Source organism: Agrilus planipennis, unplaced genomic scaffold, assembly GCF_000699045.2.
Source record: "Agrilus planipennis isolate EAB-ADULT unplaced genomic scaffold, Apla_2.0 scaffold198, whole genome shotgun sequence".
NCBI lineage: Eukaryota > Metazoa > Arthropoda > Insecta > Coleoptera > Buprestidae > Agrilus > Agrilus planipennis.
Genome location: NW_020438930.1, coordinates 95,574 through 115,693, shown reverse-complemented (window position 1 = coordinate 115,693; position 20,120 = coordinate 95,574). Strand labels below are relative to the sequence as shown.

Here is a 20,120-nt window from a genome sequence, read left to right as displayed (position 1 = left end):
CGAATGTAAAAAATATATTCGATTAGATATAATATAACGGAATTAACAATTCATCACCGACGCTGAGAATTATATATTAACTTCATAAAAATTGGACAAATTATTATAAAATTTTTTAATATTGAGAAGAGACAGCCTTATCTTTTATTCAGTCAAATTACATTTTACGGTTTAAAACTCGTTTAGATTATTGTGTATTTATTTATTATACTGATATAATCTGTATATAATATAAAATCCAATTAAGAAATAAAAAATTTCGAACTTAATTTATATTGATTATAGTCAATACATAATATTTGGAAATTTTTTTAGGTCAATAGCTACAAGAAAAAAAAATTACTCCATCATAGAATCGAACCCACATCAAAAAATTACTAACGGTGTGATGTTGCTGATAATAGACGTGATATCTAGCATTTTATTGTATCTTCGTAAATACGTAGTATGATACTATAATCATTTCTACTCATAATCTCTTACGTAAACATGGCCAGTTTTTTGTAACAAAAGTAGCCCTCAATTAGCACTTAATTCTCAGCTGATCATAGACGTGATATCTAGCTTTTCATTGTGTCTTNCATTGCTTGTGTAACCTCATTTGCCGATTTATCTTTTATTGGTCGTACCCACACATATTTTGAAAAACAATCTATAACGATCAAAATAAATCTATAATTCTCATTTTCTTTTGCATAATCTTGCATATCAATTAGATCACTTTGATATAAGTCAAGTAAGTCTTTAATTATTACACGTCGACGTAGAAAAGTTTTTCTAGCAGGTCGATGAATTTCATGAACCACACTACGTTTTACGTTGTTTTCTTTTGGGGACATTATCGTTGTTGCCTGTTATTTTCCTCTTTTTTGAAATGTATTTATACAACAATCTGTACAATGTTTTCTCGGTGGGGCAGGTCCGTCAATATGCTCTGAGCCCCTATTGTAATGCTCGAAACACGGGTATTCTTGTTTGAATTCTTCGTCATCCCTTAAATGCTTCGGCAGTTTGTCCCACGCATAATAACGATCCATGTAATTAATATGATCCAATAGATACTGTCTTGGTAGAACCGCTATCTCTTCAGTCGTTAAATGTTTCAATAACCAATTTTTCTCTTTCAATTTTTTCAACACTTTACTAATATTAGATATTTCATTTCTTATCTGCTCCATGGTATTTCTTATCTGTTCCACGGTACTCATTATACTGAATTAAATTGAAAAGAACATCCTAAATGTAGGTGTCCTAACGCTGACGCTGCTGTGTTATTTTTAATAATGGTAATAGTTTTGTTGTTAGGGGGGGTGTTACTTAAATTAATTGCATCCTTAATAAAAGTCTTCTATTCTTGCACCTGACGTGGCATTANTACATAAAAAGAAATCGTGAAATCCTTTATTTTGATAGTTTCGGTAATTTAAAACCACCTCCGGAACTAATCAAATACTGGCAAAGTCAAGGTGGTTTATCAAGCATCACTGATGAACCTAACAGAATTCATTATAACTTTGATTCATATCAAACCTACAATACATATAACTGCGGACATTTATGTCTGGAATTTCTCTATAAAAATTCAAATATATAAACTTCCGTAGTCAGTCATGTCACAAACGTTCACCGTAACAGGTAGAAAAAGTATTCTTTCGGCAGATTTTTATCCCCCGATCGAATTAGACGAGCGATATCAATATTCAATTGCATTAATTGGGTTTCACACTTACAATAGCATTCCAAACATCCAAGAGGGTAATAATAACAAGTTTTACTACATCGTTGAAAGTGACGAAAACAATAATACTAATAATAGTAGTAGGAGTTCTGAGGAGAGCGGGAATAAAGTTATAACTATTCCAACAGGTTCATTTGAAATTTCCGATTTAGAGGACTTTCTACAATTGCAATTATCCCCGCCGAATAGTACATATACAGTGCGTCGCAAGTATTTGAGTCTAAAACCGAACAATAACACTTTGAAGGTAGAGTTACAGTGTAAATACAAAGTAAACTTTATTCCCGAAGACAGTATTGGGAAACTATTAGGATTTTCATCGAAAATCTTACAAGAAAATATTTTACATGAGTCCGATTTACCTGTCAACATTATTCAGGTATCTACGATTCGTATAGAGTGTAACATTGCTACCGGTTCCTACTGTAACGGATTATCCTGTCATACAATATACGAATTTGCACCTGCTGTTGACCCTGGCTACTCCATTAATATCGAACCAAGAAATCTCACATTTCTACCAATCGATAACCGACGATCTATAAGTAATATAACAATTAAAATAGTAGACCAAAATTCTGAGTTAGTTAACTTTCGGGGAGAAGAGATTATTGTTCGATTAGAATTAAAAAAACAAAATGGGTCTGGTATTTGATAATCATTATCAAACATTCGATATGAGAAAAATGTATAAATTTGAGAATATTAACAATAGTCGGTCATTTAGCAGAAGATCGTCAACGGTAAATAATCGACGTTACCATCATCTATCACCGGAAAATCGAAAATTCTTGGAAAGTATAGGATTCAAAATTAGAGAAAACGATGGAAAGTAATAAATTGCAAATGTTTACCAATCCCATCTACGATGAGTCAATTACAAAAGAGGAAATACATACGTATCCAACTGAAACGAAAGCGTATAATAATAGCGACGAATGTGAGATAAATATTAATCAACAAGACGCATTTTTGGACATGAGTGATGCAGCGTTAATTATTGACGTTACAATCGAATTAAGTGGAGAAGCAGCAGCAGCATTTACGCCTGTGTCTCAAGACGGTGGCGGAGAAGCACCTCATCAGGCTCAAGTTAGATTAACCAACAACGCAGCTGCATTTCTCTTCGAATACATAAGTTATGAACAAGTGTGTGTGTATGTGGTATGTGTGTACATTCTTCGGCCTAGCCGAAGAATGACCTTCTTCTTCCTCTTCGGCCAAAGAATGACCTTCAACAGCCGCAGAATGACCTTCTTCAGCCGAAGAATGACCTTCTTCAGCTGAAGAATGACCTCTAAAGGCGCCAAAGAGCTGGACGATGGTTGGAACTGGATGGACAGGCCATCCGGAGTCCCAGAAGCGACACTGTATTACTACTTCCGTTGATTTCTGCTGACGGGGTTTCAGTTGATGTGATACACCGCTGTTAAATGAGCCTTGCCGTAGCGCAACTCTAACCGTTTTACCAACTGTTCATAATCCTCCAATTCTTCCGGGGAAAGGGTGTTCAAAATGTCACATGCATCTCCATGAAGCGCAACGGTCAACGCAGTGGCTTTTTCTTCAGGCGCCCAGTTATTCGCCTTAGCAGCCGCCTCGAATTGCTTGTGGTATGTATTCCATGAGGACTTTCCTTCAAACGTTGGTGGTCTTACTCGTGTTCTTGACTCTATACCGCTTCCTTGGCTGATTTAGCTGGCTTCGTTGAGTGTAGTAGATGCGCCAACATTCGCTTCGATTGGTTTTGTCTTTCCATTAAAAATCAATTCTTCCAGCACTTTTATTTTCTCTTCTGTTTCTTGAATATTCTTATTAAATTTTTCTTCCCATTTATTCTTCAAACTTCTACTGTTTTCTTCCAATTCACGCTTCAAACTTTCACTATTTTCTTCCAATTTATTTTCCAAACTTTTACTGTTTTCTTCCAATTTTTCTAAACTTTTCATCATTTGCGACAATTCATCTTCGAAAAGGAACGTTTCAGGATCATGGACATCCTTTTTCAACGCCTCCGCGAGTCGCCACTGAAGTTCCGCTTTGTTACGGCTTATCGCTTCATCGCGTTCTTCCAATTCTCTTCTTAACTCGGGTACTTTTAATTCGTACAACTTCTTTGCCATTGTATTTTTTTTTCAATCCCACACCTGACACCAGTTGTAGTATTCGTGAATTTAACAAAAGTAACTTCTAAGGCTGATAACGACAAAACTATTTATTTACGCTAATTATTAAGGAACTTAAAACACTACTGAATTATTGCTAAACTTAGGTGATAAATTATTCTATTTATTTACACTACTGTTGATATATCACTATTCACTGCGCTATTTATTTCACTGCTATCACTGTCAATTTATTTCTTTATTCACTTCTGCAGCAGTCAATTTATTTCTACCACTTCTCGGCGATCGTCTCTTCCTTTAAATACTCTTTTGTTTCCTTTCTGGAACCCTTTAGAAACATTCGGATTAGTTTTTCTCTGAACTGTTTAACTGCTTTCCCAGAACGCAGGTACGACACACACATTTTACAAATACGGCGCACATGAAGAAAGGCGCCCGTGGCTAGTCGGCAAATCTATAAGCCGATCACACACAGGTTGGAGGCATTTTAGTATTCTCTTTACTGCATTCCAATGAATCATGTTTGGATTTTCGATGTTTCGGCTGGTTTCAGTGACTGCAAATTCAATATGTGGTCTTGTTCCAGTGGACAGGTATGATAAACTTCTTATAGCTTCTCTATAATTAGTTTTAGGAGATATATTTTTATCTACTTGATCATCATAATGCATCTGTTAGTATGGATCAGCTGGTAATGTTACTGGATTAGCCCGTTCCATGCAATGTTTAAATGTTTAAACCTAAAAACAAAAAATAAGGAAGTACCTAATAAAAAAAAGTATTTTGCAAAATATATGACCGCCAGAGGGGCGTTTACGAGGTGCTAGCCTAGAGCGCACTCGACATTTAATCCGCCTCTGCTCATAATCCTCAACAGGTTATGTGCCCAGGCATGCATCCTGCGGAAAGATAGATTGTGAGCTGAAAGAATAATCATTTCTACTCATAATCTCTTACGTAAACATGGCCAGTTTTGTGTTACAAAAATAGCCCTTAATTAACACTTAATTCTCAGCTGATCATAGATGTGATATCTAGCTTTTTAGTATGTCTTCGTAAATACTCAGTATGACACCATAATCATTTCTTCTTACAATCTTTCACATGAACATGGCCAATTCTGTGTTATTAAAATAGCCCTTAATTAGCACTTAATTCTCAGCTGATAATAGACGTGATATCTAGCTTTTTATTATATCTTCGTAGATACTTAGTATGACACCATAATCATTTCTACTTATAATCTCTTACAAAAACATGGCCAGTTTTGTGTTAGAAAAATAGCCCTCAATTAGCATTTAATTCTCAACTTATAATAGATTTGCTATCAAGCTTTTCATTGTGTCTTTGTAAATACTTAGCATGACTTCTTGATTTTCTGTACTCATAATCTTCNTTGTAAATACTATTTTTCTTATACAAAAATAGCCCTTAATTAGCGGTTAATTCACAGCATTTCCATGAATGAATTTGTTACTAGCTTTTCTTTTTTTCGTTTCTTAACTTTTGTGATAATCAGGTTCTCATTACATGTTTATTTTTTGTTTATCGCGAATTTTTATCTGCAGCCAATGAGCACTTAAATAGCTCTTAAATTTGTCCACAGTATCATTTTTGAAATTTTGTTTCTTTGATTTGTCATCGTGCCTGAATTGTTTATTTGAACTATATCAGTGTATGCATTGCGCTATATTTGACTAAAATCTTAATCCTACTGTCTCAGAGCACCCAACTAGCACCTAAATTTGTTGTTCATACATTCGATTTTTATTAATAAATACATGGTTTCGTGTCAGCTTCACGTCAGGTAGCACAAAATTATTGTATCGTGAATAACTTTTTTATTTGAAGAGCACCTAAACTAAATTAGCCCCCAAAAAGCCCCTAATTTTGGCATTTTCGAAATTCATTTTCGGGACTTTGTGGTGCCAGCTTCACGGTCCTTTACGATGGTGCGTAAGCGTGTCATGAAAGAGATAGCACTAGTCCGAAACCATACGACATCTCCCTCACTTTTCGAGCCACGAAATTATTATAACTACATACGGCTAAAGCACGTTCATTAATATATGTCTATGGATCAAACGATTGCGCTACTCTCTCTATCTACTGGCTCTGCAAAAATCAAGATTTCCATCTATGACAGTATATATTTCTTTAATCTATGACGACAGATATTAGTTTTTGTCTATGGTTAGTAGCCTAAGTTATTAGGTTTGTGGGAACACTCGGTATAGCAAGAAAACATTTATTGTTGTGTATCAATTAAGCTTCTACATTTGTTCTGACTTAGTTAGGTCGCGACACACTGCGACTAACTAGGTCAACGGCAAATACATACACAAATGTAAAGTGCTGAAATGTTCTTTGCCATTTAAACCATGTAAATAAATTTGTATAAATACTCTGTAAATATTCGAATAAATTAGTCTAACACTAGGCTCGCTATTATTCGAACGCTGATAAAGCGTCAACCCTTGGAAGCTGTGATTTTGTGCCAATCATCAATGACACAGATAATGTGTTCAACGATATTATAAATCGGTTCTTCTCAGAACCACAACTTTGATAGTCACCTCTTGCTACGACTACACACAGTGGTGACCCCGACTACAAACGTATGGTTAGTGATGAACTACGATTGGTGACGTCAGCCGCAATCGTTTGAGGATGATCTGCCGCCGTCACACATTCCGGCCAGTCCTCATCAGGACTACATTGGTCACCCTGCGGAGCAGCGCAACCCTGCTCCTCGGCAAGCAGTATGTAAGTTAACAACACCGCCCAGACCAGCCGCAACGTGACGCCCAATCTTGCCACAACACGCCGCCGTTCACCATGTCCCTTGACCGACTAGACGTCAAATTGCCACCCTTCGTGTCTTCCGACCCAGAACTCTGGTTTTGTATGGTCGACCGCAGTTTTGAGGCCTACGGAGTTACGTCCGAATCAACAAAGTTTGGGTATGTACTAGGCAACCTTGACCCTCACTATGCGGCGGAAGTGCGTGATATCATTGTCAACCCCCCGGCGACTGATCCATATGCCACCATCAGGGCAGCACTCATTCGNTCCAGTTTCGTCAGCGTTAAAAATATCTTCTGGCGAATATCGAGCTGTCATACCAGGCCACACTTTTTGCAGCCAGTCGTCTGTAATGTTTTTGTCGACGTCACGAGCCTCTCCACTAATCTGCCCGTAATTTATGTTGTGACGCTGCTTCCACTTACTCAGCCAACCTTCAGATGCCTTAAAGTTAGCGATGCCAAGCTCCGTAGCATAAAATTCCGCCTTTGCTTTGATTACAGGTCCAGACAGTGGAATGTGGTTGTTACGCTGTTGTTTAAACCACTGTAGAATAGCGCGATCTAAATCGTCATACTGAGGTTTACGAATCTTTTTCTTGGTTCCCATTTCTATTCCCGCATCAAGCCACTTTTTCCTATCCTTCCAAATTGTAGCCACAGTCGACTGGGAAATCCCCGTACGTCGAACAACATCTGTTTGTTTTTCGCCATTTTCTATTGATTTGATGAAAGAAATCTTTTCTTCGACAGTGAGCACCTTACGCTTTGTTGGAAGCATTTCAATTGTACACACACAAAAGTTCAATTTACTGTAAACACGCAACACTAAAACAATTGATAGAGGCGGTAGGCGCTCAATGCCACACGTCACTATGGCCTAAAACGGGAAACAAAAGACGTTGAGTATTGAACTGATCGTTGGGCGAGTTAAGTTGAAAATAAACACCCGCTCATTATTTTAAAATTGACATGTAAACAAACACAATTGTTCTGAAAACATCGTTATAGAGAGAGCGATATCGTTATACAGAGAGTAAATTACATTGTTCTTATGTTAGACCAAACATCGGTGTTAAAGTACATCGTTATAGGGGAATTATCGTTATAGGGAGAATCGTTATAGAGAGAGACTACTGTATTACAGTCATCCAGTAACGACGATTTCTGTTCCTTTTTTTATTTTAGTGCATCCCACAAAAGTTTAAATCCCGCGCACTCTGTTTGCAACTCCACTCATTTTTTTAGCTTTCTACATAAACAGTCAGAATGTCATTCAAGCGCAGCGTGCATACAGAAACATTTGCAAACACAGACTAATACAAATTTTTGTAGCTGTTAAGACGTCATGCGTGATGTGCCGATTGCTGTTGCAAAATGTTAGCAAATGTTTTGCGTAGTTTGTTGCATTGGTTTGGACGCCGCTTACAAGGCTTACTTTCCCTAAATTGCCTAATGCAGCGGCTCCCAAGAGATGTATCGCGGAACCCTGATATTCCGTGGAAGCGTCACAGGGGTTCCGCGAGATACGGAACTTTTTCGCGTAATGAAAATATACACAATTCTGCGAGAAAGATTGACTGTGTATTTAACCGTAACAATGAATATCCTTCGTGACCAAACCATAATAGGCCGAACCCTGGCGGTTCATTTTACAGAGGGACGAGGACCACTAAAAAAATTAACCTAGATGCCAAATGAGAAAATAGGTTCTACGTTATTTATCATAATTGTATACGCATAGATCCTGTCTGATCACTCAAAGCAATGTCACTCTTATTTATTTAGATATTTACGGCAATTTTTAAATATAGCTATTGTTATTCAAGAATGTCATTAGTATAAGAGTGTAAAAAGTAATAGATTTAGTAATTAACTGTTTTAATATTAAAAATAAGAATATATAAAGAGAATATTAAACAGAGATCTCGTCAAAGTGGTCAACACGACCCGTTACCAACCAATCAATCGCACGAACCCTTTCGCACGATTGTATTCCATTTCAACCCTTTATACAATTGCCGTGGGAAGTGTCTATTCGCACGCGCCTCGTGGCAAATTGCAAAAATATAGATTTCTTCTTGCATTAGTAGCAGATGTATTGCAGTGAAGGTTTTTTAAAAAATCATGTGAACATATGGAAAGTCAGTATCAATCACTTCTTCTACACACGGAAATGAGATGGCTTTCGAAAGGAAAAGTTGTACAACCGCGTTTAGAGTGAGAGACAAAATATCTTCTCCAACGGTAAAAAATAAAGAATGTCTTGAAAAAAAAACAGTTACGAATATTTTTCTTGACTAAATAGGTTTCTCGAAAAATGTGAGTTATAAGCAACCTCAGATGTCAGGAAAACCATAATGAACACCTACTATGTTCGCCCAGTTGATACCCCTCTAGAACTAAAAGCAAGGGTAAGATGGTAAGAAGAACATACAGGGAATTATCGCTTTTATTTAGTTGTGTGTTGTATTAGCTAGCCAACATAAAGAGCTTAAATACTTATCCTACAATAAAAAAAATATTTTTCAAATACTACACCTGTTTGCCAAGTTCTGCCCCTGTGGAGCGACTCTTCTCATTTGGGAGCATGACCATGAGGCCTCATCGAAGAAAAATGAGCGATAAACTGTTTGAAGAACTGGTTTTACGCAATTAAAACCTTAAAAATATAATATTATGTTGTGTCACGTTTGCACGATCAACGCGATTTACAAGTAAACAAATAATCATCCATTAAAAAAATGCATTTTATCTATAAAAAGTATTCAAAAGATACGTATTTTATATCTAGTATTTCAGACACCATTGCATCTGATATGTGAAATATTTAATTTAAAAGAATTTTGTATCCCTGATACTTTATTTACGGTATCTTGTACATCACTGAGCATATGGGTTACAAACTTTCGAGATTAATACTTCACATTTTTTAGTGTTCAACCAGCAAATTTAGATGAGATAAATTTAAGCAATTGATTCTGTATGTTAAAAAAAATTAGGGATAAATACCCTTAAATTAAAAAAAAAATTATAGCTAAAACAAACAGATATTCCACATTTTTTTAAAAATGGGTTGATGGTCAAAATTGAAAAAGAGCTGTTTATTTTTCATACGTAGGGGTGGACACAGCCAAACAATGTTTCACAAACCGTAGTTACCAAGAAACTTCTATGTAGTAGGTATCTTTGTTATTGTTATTTAATACATTTCCGGAAGCTAATTTATCAGTACAAATGGATACGAAATTAAAATTTTATTGTTATTGTTATTAAGCAACACCAGGGAGTATTGTAAACCACTCAAAACGTCATATCATATCCACACTGTATCTCTAGTCGAGCTATATGTATATATACAATTAAAGTCGTACGTTAACTGTAGTTGCCTGTTGAACGACTAGCGACACGGATTCCACTTCGCTTCGCGACTCCTGCTCCGTACACTTTAATGGTCTGGGTACGACGAGATACTCCCGATGTAATAATTTTTTTCTTAATTTATGTATACATATAATTAGTATGCTTTGATAGGTTAAGTCTAAGTCTTGGCTGTCCTAGTTTTTTTTTCCATTTTTACCGTCTAGGCCTTTACTATTTGATTGCTTAGGATTGTAAGATTACGGTAAGGAACGTAAACACTTAAAAGTGGGTGTTTTCGTTGCCATGTATTTTTTACTATCATGAAGTCTAATAAAACGCATTTATAATAAATGAGACGAATGCATTAATTTTTATTTGTCCATCACTGTCCGACTCCGCGCATGCGGAAGTGTGGAATCTGTGTCCTTAGACGCTTATGTGGTAAATCTAGAAGATGAAACGGAAAGTTTAACGAAGTAAAGTAAAAGAGGGAGGAGTAATGTAACTAGATAATGAGGGGTTTGGATGCAAAATATTTTAGGGCCCCAATTAAACAAAAGAAATAGGTATACAAAAATTTTGTTTCTTAGATCACCTAAAAAATAAGTATAATCATATAGTGTACATGTTTATTTCAACTTGCGATCACAATAGCTTGCTTGTATGCATTGCAATGTACGAAATGCGTAATGAAAATTTCTGTTCATCATCACTGCTTTTGCCGGGGCGACAACAATCCCCTGAACACTAAGCCCCGGTATACTGCACTGCCCCGCCATATGGTAGCTGCGCTACTGATATAAAATAGTAAAATTCCCCAACAAAACGACATCAACATAGCGCAGCAGTCCACCTTCTTTTGCATCGTTTGCAAAAACAGGTCTACCTACTGCCTGCCCCTTCTTTTTCATATCGAATGTGTCCGTTCTCAGATCTCACAATAGTCAGTCAGATTTAGAAATTCAGAATCAGACGTCATTCTAATCTTTAGTTCGAAGATGTTCGGTATGTCTTGTTTTAAACGGGTAGAACGTGAAATTAAACGCGGGCGTCAATATTTTGACCGTAACTACGATAGATAACCATGTAGCAACAACGACAACAACAATATTAACATTTACCGTTGCCACCGTCGCAAGCAACAAATGTTAAATATACACATGTGTTCTTCGGCAACTATCACTGCTTTTACAGGTGGTCGACAGGAATGATGTTTCGTTTTCTCGTTGATGATTGAGTTGTTGAGTTGACTCATCGCTGGTTAGTTACTGAAGTTAACATTTCCGGGTTCGGGTTTGATGTAACGCTCTCTCTTTGTAATATATATGTATGTTCGCATTGTTTTCTTGTTTTCATTAATCCATATGGATATTAAGAATATATAGTTTTTGCCGTGATCCGAAAAAATAATGTGTTGTTTCGTTTTGCATGTTGAAGTGGTTTGAGTGTGTAGGTGTTTTTATTTTGTTGGTGCGTTAATAATTGATAGATTACAAAAGTTTAGTCTTTCAGCAGCGAAATGTGAATTGGCTTATTATTAGTAGTTTTGTTCTTTTTCCTTTTCACTTTATGGCAGAATGTGGATATTCGGTATTTGCAAATTTCGGTTTTTTTTCAGCTGCTGGTGCATCTGTATACGATAAAAATAGAGTTAATGTTAAAGCCGAATTACTGTTCATATCCATTTACAATTCTTATGTAAATACATGCATTAAATATTATTTATTTACAAATTCATTTAAAGACGTGTGGAGAATAATTATGTTAAAATATCAATATTGGCCAGTGGTTAATTTGAATTTTTATTAGAAGTAATGTAGGTACGTTAGAGTCCACCTAATGTGCCGCACCAAGTTTTTCTGTGGATTCTTGTGAAGATATGAGAGTGAGCACCAGCTCTAATGGAAGGTGCTGGGGTAGACGTCTTCCAATTCGAAACCTGTTCGGTAGATTTTTGGTGAGTTGAAATATCTTGTTTCTTGGTCGTAATCTGTGAGAAAAAGGAGTTAGATTCCTACTTGTCGAATAATTAAGAACTTCATTCCTATTTTAAAGTCGATTAAAAATAAACATCTGCTTATATTATTCAACATATACGAAATTGCATGATTTCGACATTCTTTCGTTTTTATGTTTGTTATTTAGGTTACGGAAATCTTTTATTCAAACAATACAGATACCCCTAATGATTTTAATGTCTGCAAGTCGTATAATAGTAAACTTTTGTCTTGTAATTTTTTTCCTAGATATAGAAGGTCGTTTAGGTTGACTAAAAAAATACTGCTATATATCGCAGCGGTTCGAAACTTATATTATTGTTTCTTTAGGCGATGTATTTATATATTATAGGTAATTTTTTGTATTTGATTTTATTACTTTTTTCTATCCATTGTGACCGATTTATAATAAGAGAGAGGGAGACGCGTAATTAATGGCCTGGTGTTACATGTTTATATAAATTAAAGGTGAAAGTATTCGACACTCTAACTTACCGTTGCTTTGAAAACAATGTTATGTAATAGTATTTTACGCAAAATACGTATAATTTCTATTGCATGTATTCGACAATTTTACTTAATTCATAAAATAAGCAGCAGACGCCGATATTATGTGACAGGCAGTTATTTTACTTAAATTTGTTTGCCTATTTCGTGGGGTATGGATATTACTTTAATAATTTGGATACGTACTTTTCGCTTAAAGAGATATTTTGTGGTTCATATTCCTATAAACAAAAAAAAAACAGTCACATAAAAGAATTTTTCGGTTAAAGTTGGATTAATCTATCCTTATATTACAAGGCTACTGTGGGTAGAAACAACACAGACGAAATGAGTGTTGTCGTGGTCATGACCTTTCTTTTATTGCAGGAATGTGGAACTTCAAATACCTTTATGATGTACGCATTTTAGTACGATTAAATTTTTTGTAACCTTAACCAGACCCCACCGGGTCTGTTTGAGTAAAGATTCAAACGTTGGTTTAATAATCAAAACGTCACTTAATTTGTGCCTCTTAAGTTTTGTTGATTACAGGCAGTTTCTTTTTAGTCAGGTATTTATAACGTCATGTTTTGTACCAATGACCAATGCTAAAGTCTTCTTTTTTTGCCATTACTACTTCAATAATATGCCATTATCCATCTTTATACTATAAGTTCACAGAAACCCCTAAATATTATTTTTTAACTTAGATATAGTATAGTAGATGCTTGCGAAGTTGGGTGGAAGCAGCGAAGGGGTTTGTGGTATAATAAAAAGAAGTAGGTAGTAAACGATGAAGTAGAAATTTCAGAACGGAAGTCAAAAAGAATTGGATTTATTAGAACAAAAAAATTGAATATACAGTTGTAGCAATTTAATTTAGGATAATAATTAGATACATTAGGAAAATAATAAAAATTATGGGTATGTAAATATACATAAACAAACATTACTGCTTAAGTATGTACACAATGTTTAAAATGTATTTGTAAGTAGTAATTTTATATAATTAACAGATATATATATTTCATTCTTAATTAAAACTGTTTCTAATTAACTGATCTCTTACTCGTCTTTTAATTGCATGTAAATTTTCGTTTTCCTGTACTAAAATTAAATGTCATTGGTTATTCATTAAAACAGATGAATAAATTACATTTACGTTTGTTTTGTTGAAGGTTAATCATCTCGTTATTGTTGTCCATCTCAATTTTAATAATTTTATGTTATCTAGTTGCCGAAACAAAACTTAGCTATTACTGAACTTGATTGCTTCCTTGGAGGCTATTTACCTTTGTATTTCGCGCGCAGCTTCTTCTCCGACTTACATCAATATTTGTATTTAAATTATTCTTGTTTTGTAGTTAACTCTTCACCGTTTTCACTTCGCTTCTATTATTACTAGAAAACTAATGGGCGCATAGATTACTTATGAGCGGGCGTATGTGCGAATGAAGATTTCTACGATCCGCAACGGTTTCGACATCCTCCATGCAGTCGGAATGTCATATTTCGATCTGAGGAGTTACGCAATACCGATTCGATACAATTTAGATTCTACCCCGACACTTCTAATCGATTTCAAACATTTATATGTTTTGGTTAAGATGTGAAACACTCGCTTTTGCAAGCTGTGGTCTAACGGTAAGACCGGCTCTACTCCTGGCCGAAATAATGTTTTGTTTTTTTATAAATATGTATGTTTATTCATTTAATTTTAATCTTGCCAATAACCCACAAGTGTTCTACAAATTTCTTTGTCGGAATTTCTTGTAATGTCGCACGAGTGAACCTGCATAATTCAATTTTCAATTTTTTTGTTCTAATAAATCCAGTTTTATTTGGGTTCTGTTCTAGAATTTCTACTTCATCATTTACTACTTCTTTTTGTAGCACCACGGACCCTTTTTCTGCTTCCACCCCAACTTTGCAAGAATCTGCTCCTTATTCCCACCTATCACCTAGTCATTAAAGCCTAAATTTGCCCGACAAATGCATTGTTGTCGCCTATTTTATTTATGGTCTTGAAGAGATTATAAATTTCGATTGCTGCATCTTCTACTTCAATTACGGAATACCGAAAATCGACGCTGGCCGATGCAGTAGTATATTTCTATTCGATTTCATAAAGTTACAGAATCGCACGTAATACCTTATTTAAAATTCTGTCTTGTCTAGCAATGTTTTTTACCCGAACCATGTCTTTATCATCAATTAAAGGGTTTTAAATTTAATAATGTACTTTTTTATTTACTTTTTCTACTTACTGGTTTATCTTTCAGTACATCCTTTATTTCTATTGAAACAAGTGGTTTGAGCATTGCGAGTTAGGAATTGCAAAGTCTGATTTAGTTCTGTAGCGGTTAAAATATCTGTTTTCTTGTCATTTGTAAATTTCGCAAATGAGTGAAAACAATCTTCTTGTTTCGTTACAAAAAGAGTAATTTTTTGCTCTAATGAATGTTCGTGAATGATATTAGATACTGGCCATGTATTCGAGTTTCACTGCAACCATTCTTGTTGCCGTTTTTTAGATGTTGCTGTTCCAGTCCGCGCGATAGTAAATCCAGATGGTTATCCTTTGACGCAACGTGGCGCCAATCTGATTTATTAGTCAAGCCTTGAATCTCCCCTGCTCGATTAGCCACGATTGTCTTCCACCTATTAGGGGCAAAATTGATCCAATTCAGCACGATAGTTGAATCTTACCAGTAATTGCGTCAACAGTAATAACTAGAGACGTGGTAGTGTTATAGCTTTTAACGGCGCTAAAATTGTTCCTTTTACTACTCTACTCTACTGTTTTATTGTTATAACCATTTTCATATCTTTTTACAAGCAATTCTTGCGGATCAGACGCTTTATTTATATTATCTGACGACCACTGACGTAACGATAACCCTACTCTTTATAATAATTTTGAGATATCGTGATATAACTCTATCGCGTTCGTTTCCGAAGAATACCCTGTTATCAATTCATCCATGTAGAAGTCCTGTTTTATTATCCGAACCGCGTTTGGGTATTCTGCGCGAGCTGGGATCGCGACTTGTTTTAAACACCGTGTAGCTAAAATAATATAAGTTGTAAATTGCGTTGGGTTTCGGATAATAGTCTGTACGTTTTGGCAATATCCACGGTAATTGCATATTAATGGTTCTGGAAGAGCAATAATATAGTTTGAATATTGTTTAGTGCTAATAATTATCTATATATTTTACAATTATTTTAATTCGAAAACTTTCCCATTTAGTTAGATTTAGTGTTGTTAATTACTTTCATTATATTTTCAATTTCTTTGTTCCTTTGTTAAATTCAACTTTATAACATTTCTTCAAACATTTAAGTCATAAATTTTTTTCTTTTATTATTTGGTTTTACAATATTTCGTGAATATTCTATTTGTCATACAGACAAAATGTACGTGATGAATTCAATAATTCCTGGTAGCATAAATGAGGTTTTTCTGTCACTAATACCTGGCTCATTGTTAGCTCTTTCATAGTTGCTTTAAGAACTTTCCTGTATCTAGTTGAACTCAAAAACCTCTCGTATATGACAACATTCAGAAAATTCCTACATTCATCCACCACTACGTTATGTTTCATTTAGACTCCACTCCCTTTCTTAGTTGTTCTCTAGTTTTAAGTAAATTTAATGTTGTTAGTTAGTATATAGGAAACCTTCTCATTAAACACATCAATCAAATTCACTACTAGTTTTATTTTAATAACATTCTAGTAGAACGGGAGTTCAGAAATGCAACTTCCGAGTGGTCTCCGGATAATTTTTATCTCACTACTGCACAAAATCATGGTGAATATTAGGACTCGTATGTTGAACATCATTTAATGATAACCCCGTATCTGATTTTGCCTATGCATCAAATACGACATGTAACTTTGTTGTAATACTTGATACCTTAACAACGGCATGATGGGGCAAATAAAAACATGTAACTTGTGCTCATTTATTTTGGTCATGTGACCTAACCTCTCATTCTTTTCTAAAAACTTAATATACTCTGTAATTCCATATTGTGATTTAATTTACGCTTTAGAGATAAAAAATGTTTCAACGCTTGTATTCGTGATTCACCTAGGTCAAATACGTTATCTTTAAATAGAATACTGACGATAAATTGGCCATTCTGACGGTGTTGATGGTTTTCAGTAAAATGTTGTTCACAATAAAGTTCCTCTTCGGACATTCTAACCTGATTACAGTAAGACCCCGCTTAACGCTGTTTCGTTTAGCGCTGTTTCGGTTTAGAGCTCTTTTATTTTAACCCAGGGATTCCCCGAAATTGTGCGCAAAAATATATATAACAAATCTGAAACTGTGTAGTTGTGTTGAACTCAAAAAATCAAGGAATTAACTGAGCAGGAAGAAAACAAAAATATTGATAGTAGTAATTTCGAAGAAGAGTAAAAAGAACTTTCGATGGCGTTCGTAAAAAGAAGTTTGACCACTATAACTGAAATTATGGACCAATTAGTTGAAAATGAACCAAATTTTGACAGGAGTTCAAAACCAAGACGGGGTGTTATAGATACTTTATCCACTTATCAACAACTTCTAACAGAACGCAAAAGGAAAACGCAAACTACATCAGATGCCTTCTTGACAAAAAGGCAGAAAATTGGAAACACAGAATAGACTGAATGATCTGACTGAATTTTATTTGTTTTTATAAGTATTGTATATTCGTTTATACTGTTTTTATTTTTATAAAAAATAAATGTTGGGTTTTATTATTATTATTAAAAATACAATTATCATGCAGTCGGAATGTCATANCCTTTGTGACGATTAAACAACTTTTAGTAGTTTACTTTTACTTTTTATACAATTATAAAATTTATCAGACGCCATCTTAAAACTGCAATGATACTTCAAAATACCCCTCGACTGTTTCTATTGCTATAGTCGGTACGATCAAAATTGGTAATAAATTATCTGTGAGAATGGACGTTTCTTCTTTCTTGTTAGAAAATGCTTCATGAGTAGTACAAAGTGAATAATAGTAAGCGCTGCAGCGGTTAAAGGTTACTTACTACGCAAAAGATCAAGGTCGTGTTTATAACTGCCTGGATGGAATTATACCCTTAAACTTAAACTTAAAAGTCCGATGCTGGCAGCATGCTGAAATTCTGCAGAAGAGTTCTGTAATGTTATTCCTTTTTCTTAATTAGTGTCCGCTGCAATTCCTACCTGACATCTCTTTTCTATATTTACGATATTCCCTACGACGTCTGTCGTGAGTAAAAGTAGGCGTTCTGTCAGCAACCACTCTAGACTAGTTAACTGCACTAGTTTTATTCTTTAGCTGCATGAAGTTAGTGTCATTAATAAACGTATATAAATAAGACCCTAGTCCTTAATTATCATTAGTTCATTATTATATACCTTCTGTTTTGTGCTAATAATTATCTGTATTTTTACAATTATTTTTATTCAAAAACTTTTGCGTTTAGTTAGTGTATCTAGTGTTATTATTTACTTCCATTACATTTCAAATTTCTTTGTTCCTTTGTTCAGTTCAACTTTATAACATTTCTTCAAACATTTAAGTCATAAATTTTTTTCTTTTATTATTTGGTTTTACAATATTTCGTGAATATTCTATTTGTCATACAGACAAAATGTACGTGATGAATTCAATAATTCCTGGTAGCATAAATGAGGTTTTTCTGTCACTAATACCTGGCTCATTGTTAGCTCTTTCATAGTTGCTTTAAGAACTTTCCTGTATCTAGTTGAACTCAAAAACCTCTCGTATATGACAACATTCAGAAAATTCCTACATTCATCCACCACTACGTTATGTTTCATTTAGACTCCACTCCCTTTCTTAGTTGTTCTCTAGTTTTAAGTAAATTTAATGTTGTTAGTTAGTATATAGGAAACCTTCTCATTAAACACATCAATCAAATTCACTACTAGTTTTATTTTAATAACATTCTAGTAGAACGGGAGTTCAGAAATGCAACTTCCGAGTGGTCTCCGGATAATTTTTATCTCACTACTGCACAAAATCATGGTGAATATTAGGACTCGTATGTTGAACATCATTTAATGATAACCCCGTATCTGATTTTGCCTATGCATCAAATACGACATGTAACTTTGTTGTAATACTTGATACCTTAACAACGGCATGATGGGGCAAATAAAAACATGTAACTTGTGCTCATTTATTTTGGTCATGTGACCTAACCTCTCATTCTTTTCTAAAAACTTAATATACTCTGTAATTCCATATTGTGATTTAATTTACGCTTTAGAGATAAAAAATGTTTCAACGCTTGTATTCGTGATTCACCTAGGTCAAATACGTTATCTTTAAATAGAATACTGACGATAAATTGGCCATTCTGACGGTGTTGATGGTTTTCAGTAAAATGTTGTTCACAATAAAGTTCCTCTTCGGACATTCTAACCTGATTACAGTAAGACCCCGCTTAACGCTGTTTCGTTTAGCGCTGTTTCGGTTTAGAGCTCTTTTATTTTAACCCAGGGATTCCCCGAAATTGTGCGCAAAAATATATATAACAAATCTGAAACTGTGTAGTTGTGTTGAACTCAAAAAATCAAGGAATTAACTGAGCAGGAAGAAAACAAAAATATTGATAGTAGTAATTTCGAAGAAGAGTAAAAAGAACTTTCGATGGCGTTCGTAAAAAGAAGTTTGACCACTATAACTGAAATTATGGACCAATTAGTTGAAAATGAACCAAATTTTGACAGGAGTTCAAAACCAAGACGGGGTGTTATAGATACTTTATCCACTTATCAACAACTTCTAACAGAACGCAAAAGGAAAACGCAAACTACATCAGATGCCTTCTTGACAAAAAGGCAGAAAATTGGAAACACAGAATAGACTGAATGATCTGACTGAATTTTATTTGTTTTTATAAGTATTGTATATTCGTTTATACTGTTTTTATTTTTATAAAAAATAAATGTTGGGTTTTATTATTATTATTAAAAATACAATTATTAAATTTAATACCTAACCAATTTTCTATCCATCTTCCTCTAACCCCATTATTTACATGTTCAGATAGCCTCGTTTAGCACTGTTTCGCATTACGCTCTACTTTGATGGAACGTATCCCCGCGTTAAGCTGGGTCTTACTGTATTCTTAACCTTCTAAATCCCAAAAAACAATTTGGTTACTTAAATTACTTACTTAATTTTTCCATACGGATAGGCAATTTATTGTTGGTGAGACAGATGTTGAATTTAAGTCTAAATACCCGTCTAATACCCAGCCGAATTTTGTCTTCTCTAAAAATGGTTTGTCGGGTCCCAATTTGCGTTGATCCACGCAGGACAATTTCTAAAATAGTTTTGCACCAATTAAAATATCTATCGCAAAAGATTCATTACATGTTACGTCTGCTAATTTTGGCGGAATATTCAAATCTTATAATTGAAAGGGCATAATATGCAGCCTGTCTGTGTTCTGACCTAATACGAAATAATCAAAATAGTACCTTGATACCTACATTGCAGTTGCAAAAATCAAGTTTTTTTTTCGTGACTGCTTTTAAGCAAATCCCACGCTACTACACAGTCACAGTCTTTTGTGAAATT

The 20,120-nt window shown here is 34.6% G+C and overlaps 1 protein-coding gene across 4 annotated transcripts in view; it reads left to right on the top strand.

The window, feature by feature from the left end:
* Positions 1–20,120, top strand: part of LOC108739346 — a 62,158-nt gene that overhangs the window by 16,195 nt on the left and 25,843 nt on the right. The window contains exons 1-2 of one of the 4 annotated variants that reach the window (XM_018473208.1): positions 10,651–11,291; positions 11,841–11,988. The exons of 1 other annotated variant lie outside the window; for it this stretch is intronic. In XM_018473208.1, the coding sequence (XP_018328710.1) occupies positions 11,911–11,988 (78 nt within the window). In that variant the 5' untranslated portion in view covers positions 10,651–11,291; positions 11,841–11,910. Of the gene's footprint in view, positions 1–10,648; positions 11,989–20,120 lie in introns of those variants that run through there. 2 more of the 4 variants (XM_018473207.1, XM_018473209.1) reach the window with 2 other exon arrangements.